This window comes from Halichoerus grypus, chromosome 8, assembly GCF_964656455.1.
Source record: "Halichoerus grypus chromosome 8, mHalGry1.hap1.1, whole genome shotgun sequence".
Classification (NCBI taxonomy): Eukaryota; Metazoa; Chordata; class Mammalia; order Carnivora; family Phocidae; genus Halichoerus; species Halichoerus grypus.
Window position 1 is genome coordinate 91,999,104 of NC_135719.1, and position 12,156 is coordinate 92,011,259.

General features: G+C 34.3%; 1 protein-coding gene and 1 pseudogene across 8 annotated transcripts in view; both read right to left on the reverse strand.

Annotated features, from left to right (window-relative positions):
- RALGAPA1 (Ral GTPase activating protein catalytic subunit alpha 1) overlaps window positions 1-12,156 on the reverse strand; it is a 247,809-nt gene that overhangs the window by 19,430 nt on the left and 216,223 nt on the right. For all 8 annotated transcript variants that reach the window (XM_078053575.1, XM_078053573.1, XM_078053572.1 and 5 more), the window contains 2 exons: window positions 11,264-11,422; window positions 9,473-9,600 (listed from right to left, as the gene is read on the reverse strand). In XM_078053575.1, the coding sequence (XP_077909701.1) occupies window positions 9,473-9,600; window positions 11,264-11,422 (287 nt within the window). The remainder of the gene's footprint in view (window positions 1-9,472; window positions 9,601-11,263; window positions 11,423-12,156) is intronic.
- Window positions 1,359-6,545, reverse strand: LOC118542084 (magnesium transporter NIPA2 pseudogene; annotated as a pseudogene).

Here is a 12,156-nt window from a genome sequence, read left to right on the forward strand (position 1 = left end):
TTATTAAAAATTCAATGGCAAAACCCCTTATGTTTAGTAAAAAGGAAAAGAATGGATTAAAAGCACTGCAATTCCTATGTCAAACAAGGTTAAAGACTAATTTCAGCTTTACATCCTTCATTCTTTGCTCTCTGAAATCCATAAATAGCATCTAAATCTGCTGTTTTTATATTTAAACAAAGACTAAAATAAAACTTGTACATTATGTAGTAGGTGTAGTGAACGATAATGTGAGCATACCAGTGCACCTTCATCACTAATATAAAAAACATAAGGGTTTAACAGAAAAAAAAAAAGTCCCTGTTCCATCACAGGTGAGAATCTAATGAAGATGGAAGTAGAGAAACTTCATTTTTTTTTTTTTTTTTTAAGTTTTTATTTATTTGACAGAGACACAGTGAGAGAGGGAACACAAGCAAGGGGAGTGGGAGAGAGAGAAGCAGGCTTCCTGAGGAGCAGGGAGCCCGATGCAGGGCTCGATCCCAGGACCCTGGGATCATGACCTGAGCTGAAGGCAGACGCTTAACGACTGAGCCACCCAGGGGCCCCTTCATTTTGTTAAAGACACCTGATAGAGTTCTCTACCTTCCTTGTATTGTATGCACTATATGATCTAACTGGTAAGATTGGCATATGTGGACCATACTACCACACTGGATTTGACAAAACAGGTAAGATGGTGTAGTGCTTTCTTTTCCTTTGCTCTTTTTGCCATGAAGCCAATGTACTATCAGAATAGGATAAAAAAATACCTCATTTATCAGTAACATAAAAAAGCATAATTGTTTGTAAAAGCACAATAAGGCATAAAAGTACTTTACAGGAAAAGTGTAAAGGCGGCTTGTTATACAAGAATGTGAGTCTATCATAAAACTTAAGATTATGAGTATCTCAAATGCTCTTTTTGAAATGGCAAATATATATAAATATTATCAAACACTTAGAGAACTTCTTAGTCTTATTACTAGCTATTACTGTTCTTAGCCTGGAAATTACTGTATGACTAAGTATAAAAAATACTTTATTTAAATCTATAAACTAATTTTAGAAAGGCTTTACTATAAAAGGAAAATACATTCAAGCTGTGCTCTGCTATTCAAGAAGTAAAAATTATATAAAAGCAAAAGGAACTGTCACCCTTAGACACTGGCTGTTATATTATTGGTAGTAACATTACGAAATCAAGTTTATGTTTTGTTTTGTTTTTCTGCTTGACTGCATTATCTGGTTTGGACCTCATCTGCTATTACTCTTCCCTTTGCTTTATACCACCCAATACTGAGGAACTCCTTGTATTTCTTAGCCACATTACACTTTTATCCCTTCATGCTTCCTTGGTAAAACCATTCCTGGTTTCCTCCTCCCCACTATCCTCTCCCACTGTAATAATCACTTTTACCATCCTACTTTGCAGATATCACTACTGCTGGACTCCTCACCAGAGGGCACTTCATTCATTCACTACTCACTCATTCACCCATCCATCCAGACTGTAAGCCCCTGTACCAGACTGTAAGCTTTGAAAGGAATGACTGTTTTTCTATCCCTAGCTTTTCTCTCACAGTGCCTCCTATATAGTAGGTAGTCAAGAAATACCTGGTGACTAAATGAAAGATCCCAAATTGCTTAGTGACCCTTTTTTGGGGTAAAGAAATATAAACTTTTTTTTTTTTTTTACATGAACAAATTTGGATGCCACTCAACTTCTACTGAGATAGTCACCTTTTTCCCCTTTTATAATGACTTATCTCATAAGATTTTATTCCTTTATTTCCGAGAGGATCTTAAACATACTTATTTTAAAGTCATTTGATGTTGTTCAGTATAGCCTTTTTTAATACTTAAATCATCTCTCACTGGTGCATTAAGTGTTCTTGGTAGAGAATAAAAATTGAAAATATCTGTAGAATTAATATAACGAAATAGAAAACGAAGTTGGTCATATACTGAAGTCATTTTTGTGAGCTCCCATTGTTTAAATACAGGAAAAGTAATTATTGGTCTTTATTAGTATAATCATCTTTGGAGAACATTAAAAGATGCCATTTTCAGACACTGGTTCAATTCTACAAAATAAACTTCACTATTATCAAAAATTTATTACATAGCAGAGAGATTTACATTTATTGCCTTTATATCTTTTTGAAAGGACAAAGGCATATTTGCTAGACCAAAACTAAACATCTTTAAAGGCATGCAATAAAATATTCCCACAATGATTGTAAGGAAACCTCTCAAAATACCAATAACATCAACAGGCATATATTGCCATTTTTTAAAAAGAACAGCTGAACAAAATAAAACTGATATAAGAATATATTAGAATCACAAGAGAAGTGTTGCACATATCCAGGGTCCCTGTTTAAATAATTACTCTGTGTGCATACATAGACTATAAGGTTTAGCAGTAAAATCCAGGACAGGGAGGAGGATGTTTAAACACAAGCTTTTAAAAAAAAACAAAAAAAACCCCTTCAATAGCGATGCCCATCTCTTTAACACAGAAGACTGAAACGCTCCCATTAGAGAGCACATTGTTAAGTAAGTAAGAATGTTTGTCTGCTCTTTGGGCCTACTGCAATGGTTAATATCCAAGGCACAAGGGCTGCAAGCATTTCAAAAGCCACAAAGCCTGGGTCACTTAGCTGGTGAGACATTTTATTTAAAGAATTCTCTTCTTTTGAAGTATGAATGACCACAATCATAAATCTTAGAGTTTGTAACAAATAACCAATTTGTCCATGAAGTTTAAGACTTTCATTTAGAAAATATGTAGAACAAAGGGCACTTAACAAGATACTGAGGGCTCCTAATGGAATCACTGATGTAGGTGGTGCAAACAGGTTCAAGAAGTGAAACTGAAGACATTAGCAGTATGTAGACTCCTATAGCTGCCCCTCCCAGCTCTCCTGTGGCTCCCACCTTCCTTGCCGTTCAGCAGGGAGTGTAAGCCTTCAGGACTATAACCACTGCTGCCTCTGTCCTTGGGGAGTGGGGGTGGGGGAACATTAAATTGTACTCTTCCTAAGACAACATCTGTCACTTCATCAAGACACAAGTGTTTTGGCTCACTTTTCTCTTTGACAGATCCTACCTGCCCCCCTGCCCTCCCGCAAGAAGTGGAGGGGGAAACCTCACTGACTACTGATCTCTGAAAATTATTTCCATTAAACTGTAATGCCCTCTTCTAATAAAAATATAATAATGAATCAGTCAAAATACAGCACCCTTGTGTGTATGCTATTCTGGCTTGTTCATGTATCAGAGGCAGTTTCTACTAGGTTTCCTTTTCTTACCTATCCAGCATGGTCTTACAGTTGTAGCCCAGACTAATACAAACCACCAAATATAACAACAATGAACAACTTTTTTTTAAAAGTACACTGGGAAATGAATAGAAATTTTCTGTTAAAAAGAAAAATTGAACAGTTCATCCATCCACCCATGAATCCATCTACCCTAACCTGTACTATTACAACAAATTGCTGGCCACTTATTGGTGTGCTAGAAGTTAGTGAAACCAGGATTAGTAAGACTTACTTACTAATATGTGCACACACAGTAAGTCCTATAACAAAATGTTATAAGGCAGTATGTTGTTTAGTGAAGGAAACTTTTTTTTTTTTTTTTTACAAAGTTTGGGTCATGCAGAACGACTATATTAGGTGGAAGATAGTAGAGAAGGGCATTCTTGGGACAAAAACATAGAAAAGAGAAGGGCATTCGGGGATGATAAATATGGTCTAGCTAGACACAGGGTGTCCTGGGTGTCAGTGTGGTGGGACATGAGAGTAAGGATGGGGGCGGAGATGGAAGGAGTACAGGTATGTTTGACAAAACTACAGTAAGAGATATGAGGTTGGGAGGGTTAAGCTAATAAGAACTGCTTGCATGTAGTCAAAGAATTCACATAAGAATTTCAATACACAGTCAAGAGCCAGCACAAGTCTTTTCGTATACTTACATTTGTGTTTTAGAGGAGTATTTCTAGTGTAGAGCATAATAGTATCATCAAGTATCAGGTAACTACCATTTTCTGAGCTCTTGCTACATGACAGGCTGCTTAGTGCTTCATGCAGATAATTTAATTTAATCCTTACAACAGTCTTGAGTTTAGTACTCTTTTTACAGATTAAAATAAAACTTAATAAGTGGTTCTGGACTTCGAAACTCAGGCTGATATGCCAATAATCAGCTTCTACATTTTAAAATATAATTTATAAATTAAGGACAGTCCATATTTATGAATATTATCTTCTGAAGAAATAATCTTCAAAAGACAGTGCACATAAAATTATGTAGTTTCTCAATAAACTCACTTTCTTCTAACACGAAATGGCAGCAATATTGATGGGCCTCCCTAAGAGGTTTTATAATGTTCTATCATAATGAATGGCCAACTACATTAGTGGAGCCAATCAATTACATTTCATTTCATTTTGGCTCTCATACTTTTGTAACAAGTTCTTTACATTTGAGTAGTAGAACTGCAAGGGATAACAAACTGTGACTAATTGAAGAATGATCATTGACTTCTGGTAATTTGTCTGATAAACAGAAACCCAATTCTGGCATTTACAAAAAGGTCAAATCTAAACAGATTAGAACAAATCAAATAATATTGGTTTGGTAGGAAAGAATATTAAACCTAGGAAGAATGTGTTTTTTAAAGATGCCATTTAATTGTATGATATCCCCCATACTGTGTATTTCAGAATATCACATATATATTATATACATACATACAAAGCCCCTAAATATAAATTACAAGAACTATAACAGACATGCTGCATTCCATCTACTAAAATCTCACCCTCTGAGGCCCAGATTTTCTTTGCATTCCTCCTTTATTTTCTTACTCCCAAAGTAATAACTTCATCCTTAGAACTCCCAGAGCATTTCATCTATAACCCTACTATGTCACATTTTATCTTCTGTCTTAATTATTAATTTACATATTACTCTCTCCCCTATTAAATTATAAGCTTATTGGAGAAAAAAATTACCATCTACAGCTGCCCCTTCAACAACATGGAGGCTGGGGTGCCAACACCCCTACAGCCCCAAAATCTTTTAACTCCCCCAAAACTTAACTAATAGCTTACTGCTGATCAGAGCCTTAGTGATAAGTTGATTAACACATATTTTGTATGTTATATGCATTTCATACTGTATTCTTAAAATAAGCTAGAAAAAAGAAAATATTAAAGTATTAAAAATATTAAAATCGTAAGGAGGAAAAAATACATTTACATTTTACATTATCAGAAAAAAGCCCACAAATAAGTGGACCTGTGCAGTTCAAACATATGTTGTTCAAGGCTCAACTGTGATTTGTCTCTACATGTTTCTCAAATCTTTACCACTATCATAAAAGTGATCAGGAAGTATTTTTGATAGAAGAATAACAGTACAGTTCTATTTCTTGAGCTGGTGGTAGTTAAACTGTAATTATTCACCATATAGTACATTTAGAATTTATGTACTTTTTTCAAATTATATTTTGCAGTACGAAAGGTTAAAAAGAAAAATTAAGAAAAATGGGACATGTGAGACAGTTAATTTTGTCAACTTGGCTAGGTTATGGTATCCAGTTTTTGGTTAAACACCAGTCTTGGCATTGCTGTGACGGTATTTTTTCAGATGTGATTACCATTTACAATCAAGAGACTTTGAGTAAAGCAGATGATACTCTATAATGCATGTGGGTGGGCCTCAACCAATCAGTTGAAGGTTAAGAGAAAAGACTGAGGTCCCCACGGAAGTAAGGAATTCTACCTCCAGATGCTTTTTGACTCAGATTACAACATCAACTCTACCTAAGAATTCCTGCAGATTTCAGACTTGCCAGTCCCCCACAACTGTGTGAGCTAATTCCTTAAAATTAATCTTTTTCTCTTTATGTATGTATATACCTACATCCTATTGATTCTGTTTCTCTGAGAACCCTAATACAACATGATTATATACCGTAACTTCTGAAAATTTCTTTGTATAATAAATATCATGTTAAAAAAAGAAACAGTACACACAGCATATTTAACATTTGTACATAGTTGAAATGTCTCTAAGATAACAAAAATTGCTTTAAAATTTTTATTTAAGGTATAGAGTAATGATAGCCAAGATCATGAAATTAATACTACGACATTATTCCCACTGCAAAAAAAAAAGCCAAAAAAAATTAAAACAACAACAAAACAACCCAACCCCAACACACACACACACACACACACTCAACAGGTAACTAACAAATGATGGCTAAGATCAACCTGAAATACCCCTCAGGTCCACTGGTTACCCAGAATCTGCCTTTTCTTCCTCCCCAGCACTGCATTTCAATTCTAATTGTATGATCAAACCAACAAACTGAGCTCGAGACAAAAAAAAAAAAAATCAGCTAGCCGACAAAGACCAAGGTTGCAAGAAAATGCTTTTCAAGTACAAGTAATGCAAGAAATGACAAGTGAAGTGAAGGAGAGGTTTCAAAGCTTGAAAGACAGTCATCAATACTGACAGATTACTGTAATTCTGGCTGCCAGCATGATCGATTTGGAGAGCATATGACAATCAATATTGTCCTCATTTAGTGAACAACATTAGATTCATAGTTACTGAAGATGTTCCCAGGATAAAATTTAAACTGTATTTAATGATCATAAATAGCACAATTTATGCTGTGGAATCTTGGTGGGTGTACTTTTATTGGGCATAAAATAACTAACACAGCAGCACAATTATCCAAATATAAGTGAGTTTATTATATATTCTTTTATCCCTTTATTTCTCTTATGAGGATTAAAGGTAGTAACTGGTGGCTTTCAAAGCCTACTTCTATTTCAATTTCTGTCATAATTTCTGTTAAGTTCCATTGATCTGTTTTAGAACACATGGTTTTTTTCCTTAATGGGAACTTATCTGGATTTGTCAAAAACATACATTTTAAAATTTAATATATTTCTGAGATATGTATTTATTATTTAAATTTCAAGACATCTATATTTCAATATCTTAAAAACACCTAGTAGTAACTTAGTATATAAGGTTGAATTTAAAAATCAAGTAATCTACCTGTATGAAATCATTTCCCCTGACATTTAGAATTAATATAGAACTTTGTGAATCCTTGTAAAAGATGACTATATATTCCTCAGATTAGCAAAGGCTAGGAGCATCTTTATTATATCCTTAAATAGTATGGGGAAATAATTTCCACATAGCTTCTAAATTCAAGCTTCCGAGTCAAGAAAAATTTCTTTGATCTGTCTGATTTTATATTTTTATTCTGAGTGTTCCAGAAATGGTTCTGCTGATGGAAATTGCTCATATTTGCTGTGTAAATAAAGTGTTCATGTTTACTCTTTCAATCTGAAATTCTCTCTCTTCATTTTAGAAATTTTCTCCAATGTGGTATCTATTAATGTCTCAGCAAGATGAACTATTTAAAAACTTCAAGAAACAGGCCTGAAAATCCAATCCAATCAATAAACCTACCAACCAACCAAACATAAAAACTCAATTAGGCAATTCCTTGGTGTTGGGTAGAGTTGTTTTAATACTGACTGTAATCTTTACAGATAACAGAATTAATCACTGCACAAAATAATGTACCCTATTTCATTTACTAAGCACATCCAAATTCATTACCTCATTTAATCTTCACAATAATTCTGAGATGGGTATTATCTTTTTTACAGACAAAGAAAGTGAGGTTTAGAAATTCTGTGACTAGACCAAGATCACAAGGCAGAGCTTGAGTTAAAATCAGTTATTTTCTAACTGCAAATCCAGCCACTATACCTCTAGTATAACATGCACATCTGAAATAGTTCTCAAGAGTATGAATTTAGGTGCAGGAAAAAGAAATTAAGCCATAGCCCCAATACTTTTAATTTTGCATTTTTAACTACTTGGTAAGGTGTGCATCTTAAATGTTTGTACCTTGGGTCAGAAATAGTTTGTGTTTGCTCAAAAAATTGAGTTCCTGTTTTATGACACAAGAGGCAAACAGAGTTTTGTATTACAGTCTAATCTCTCTCATCACTTTCCCAAAAGATTTAAGGCATTGTTTCAGTTGTGTCTTAAGTGAAATGGCAGAGGACACTAACCTTAGGATGAACATCAGGATCAGGCAAACTGTAAGGAGGCAAAGGTTAGAAAGAAGACAACCTCAGAGGAGTTGACAATGTGGATAAATTTAGTTTATGGGTAATAATCTGTTTATTCCTTGTAGGATTAGCTACCTTTCTAGAGATATTCAGGAAATAATAAACCAAATCGTTACATTTCACAACAATGACCACTTCAAATCTGAGCTTTCAACTTAAAAGTAAGTGAAGATATAACCGTCACAAATAAGAAATGCTACATAAATGTCATTAAGCTTAATCAATGTGCCATGCCATGATCCACCTATAATTCCATTTCACAGTGTCAGAATACATGAGAAATTACATAGGAATCAGATTGCTTAAGTCAATTTTCATCAAAAGAAGAGAATATATGTGGCAGACTTACAATAAATCCATATTATGTGGAATAGAACATAGGATATTTTAAAAAGCCTTCCCTGTAAAGCTTAACAACTTATTAAGTAAAAGAAAAAGAATTGAAATGTTTTTAATCATATAGAAAAGGTACATGGAAACACAAATTCATTTTAGAAAGGAATATCAGAAGACAATTTAAAATTTAAAACTGTGTACATATTATGTGCCAGGCATTGCTCTAAGGGCTTTATACATATTGAATCATTCAGTTCTCATAACACAATGAGCTAGATGTTATCATTCTCATTTTATAGATATGGAAACTGAGCCTCAGAGAGGTTAAATAATTTGCCCAAGGCTAGATAGCTAAGGAAGTGATGGCCAGCATTTGAGTCCAGAAATCTGGCTCCAGAAGCCATGTTCTTAAACACTCCATGTCCTCTCATACTTCCACATCTTTGTTTATCTTGTTCCCTCTACCTGGAATGCTCTTCTCAATCTCATCCACCCGATTAACTCTTATTCATCATCTTTCAATATTCAATCCTCACATTTCTCATAAGTGTTTCTTGATACCACTACCCCTTCCAGCTGAGAGGCTGCTTGTCATTATACATCCAGAACACTGTATATAACTCTGTTACAACACATGCACTAAAAACAGTATATTTCCTCAACTAGATTGAGTACTTTATGATGACTATTTTGGTTATTTTTATACATCTATAGTGTCAGAGTACCTAGCAGTACTCTAGAGTATTAGAGTACCCCTAATGGGTCCTAATTAATTAATCAAAAGATAAGTACTGATTAGTAGTATGTAAAAGAAAATGTATCACTCAAATATCATAACTGCTCAAACACTGGGGAGGAAGTCTATCATCTATATATCAATAAACAGAAATTCACCTAACACGTAAGAAATACTTACCTTGGAAAGTAGACATGTATTAGAGTAGAAACCGTACTGTTAAAAAGGATACAAGTTTTGATACAATGGAATCAGAGATTTCAGAGCACGGCTTGCATTTATAGCTGTTGCTCGAACCATAATGGGTAGGACCTTTCCATTCACAATAGCACCATCAAAAAGTGGACCAAAGAAGGGAACCTGATTGAGAAATTACAACATAATTTTATACTCATATTGGAGAAAGATTATAAATAAGAACAATCAAGACATTGCACACAAAAATGTTTCTACTTCCTCTTTAGTTCTTCCTTCAGTAGAAATACTATTCAAATTCAATTATTTTCCATGATTAACATCAGAACAATAAACAAAAAATGCCAAAGGTCTACAGGGTTTCCCATTCAAAAAACTGTGCTTCATTTAACTGACTAAATAATTCATATCCCTGACAGTTTTCAAATTTCTGTAGCCTTAATTGTACACAAAAACCCAACACTGGAAAAAAACACAGTGACGATAATACATCCTTATAGGCAGCAAGTTAGTTCTTCATTATTTTTGTGTGATACCAGCTTTACTACAGAACCTAAAAGACTTTTATTACATGGTTTATTAGAAAAAAAAAATCTATGTTTTGGTAATTGTCATTTTTATCAGATGACTGACAGTGTCAAAGTTATTCTGTCTGAATATGGTGGTACAAATGACAGCTGAAGGCAAGGATGTGAGCTGTGGATAATACAGTAAATATGTCAAAAAATATGGCTTTGTGGCCATATGTTGTCCCTGATGTATATTCTTGATTTTAAAAAAATTTTTTTAAAGATTATTTATTTGAGAGAGAGAGAGAGCAGAGCCATCGAGAGAGAACACGAGTGGGAGGGAGGAACAGAGGGAGAGGGAGAAGCAGGCTCCCCGCTGAGCAGGGAGCATGACCACAGGGCTCGATCTCAGGACCCTGGGATCATGACCTGAGCGGAAAGCAGACGCTCAACCGACTGAGCCACCCAGGTGTCCCTCTTCTTTTTTTTTTAAAAAAGAAAAAACCTGGGGAGGAAGGGGACACCGAAAACAAAACAAAAACAAAAAAAGAAAAACCCATTAAAAATGTAAAAACCACTAATAGCTTGCAGGCTGTACAAAAAGAGGAAGTGGGCCATAGTTTGCTGACCTCTGGTTTAGATAAACCCTAAAAAAACCTGGCTGTAAGCTTAAATTCACACCTGGGAAACAGTCCAATTCAAGAAATTCTAAAGATTCATGATCAACTGTGAAAAAATAGGTTTCCTATAAATTAAAAAGTATTCAATTAAAAAAATAAGAAAGACACCAAAACACTACCACACTTTTTAAATTATTTTGAAAGAAAATACTTCTGCAAGTGTATTTCAACCCTACGGTATAAGAGATCCAACTAGAAGTTGTTTTTTTTTGTTTTGTTTTTTGTTTTTTGACGTTGTAGACCTTTCCTTTATTAAGGAACATGACTAAAATAATCATGTAATCCTTAGTAAGATATATTAACTAAAAATACAAGAATGATTACTTCTTATTGTGTCTTTTAGGAAACTATAATCATCCTCTTAATAAAAGGTAATCCTTTTGTGAGCTTGGTAGAAAGCAACTTCCACTCTGGCACTACCTTAGCCTTTTCCCATTTGAACATAGTTTCTTGCTATTTTTCCAGTTTTAGCTCCTTCTGAATCAGACTTAGACAATTCACATAGCTACCAGAGTCTGTGTCTCACTTCCCCGTTTTCACAACCGGATATGCCTAGACTAATTCCTCTGAAAGAAGAAACTCACAAACCCACATAGAGCTCAAAATATATTATTAAAATGTAACATAAGGAGTTCTTACCTCTGGTTTTTTCATTATCTGAATACTGAACATGTGATTTTTCATTGGATATATTACAATAAGGACATCACCGAATTCTGTAGGAATAATTCCTCTCCTGTAGTCTCTAGTATGCTCTGACCAAACAATGTGTACTTCATCATTTCCCAAATGTCTCAACTGGAAAACCAAGAAAATAGTTCATAGTGTTTTAGAAAAAAGCATATAGCTCTTCGTACAGCTACTGACAATATACTATACTATAAAAAGATTAAAAGGTAAAGAAATAAAAAACTATAAATTTCATTTGATCATTTTCACAACACATGAAACACAAACACTCAAAACATTAGGAGACACTGCAAAAGACCAGAAAATTTTCAGCTGTCAACAATGGGAAGCAGAGAATTTAGATGAAAAAAATTCCCATATAGCCCAAATATTCTTCTTAACTAGCAACTATACTAGTTTTTCCACTACCAAGCCTTTTACAGGACTGTTTAAATGTTTTTAAAAAGTGAGCGACATAAGATTCTTCTCCCTTTTTTCTGACCATTCTTTCAAAGGGCTAATGAGCAGTAAAGTTGCCTAAAGAAGGCAACAGGAAGAGAAGGAAAAGAAATAGATTAATTCATAAATTGGGTAAATAATCTATTAAGTAAGAGAAGGTTGACTGTATTTGGTTCAATATTTTTCCAGGGTTTCTTTGCCTATGAAACACTGTATATGAAATTCTTCCAAACAGACTTCTTGAAATGTGTTAGACTCTCAAGATGTTGTTTAAATATTTGTGGTGCTTACAAAGGTGCTTCTGGCAATCAGAGAGTTAACATTATGATGATTAAAATTATAAAAAAGCAGGGCGCCTGGGTGGCTCAGTCGTTAAGCGTCTGCCTTCGGCTCAGGTCATGATC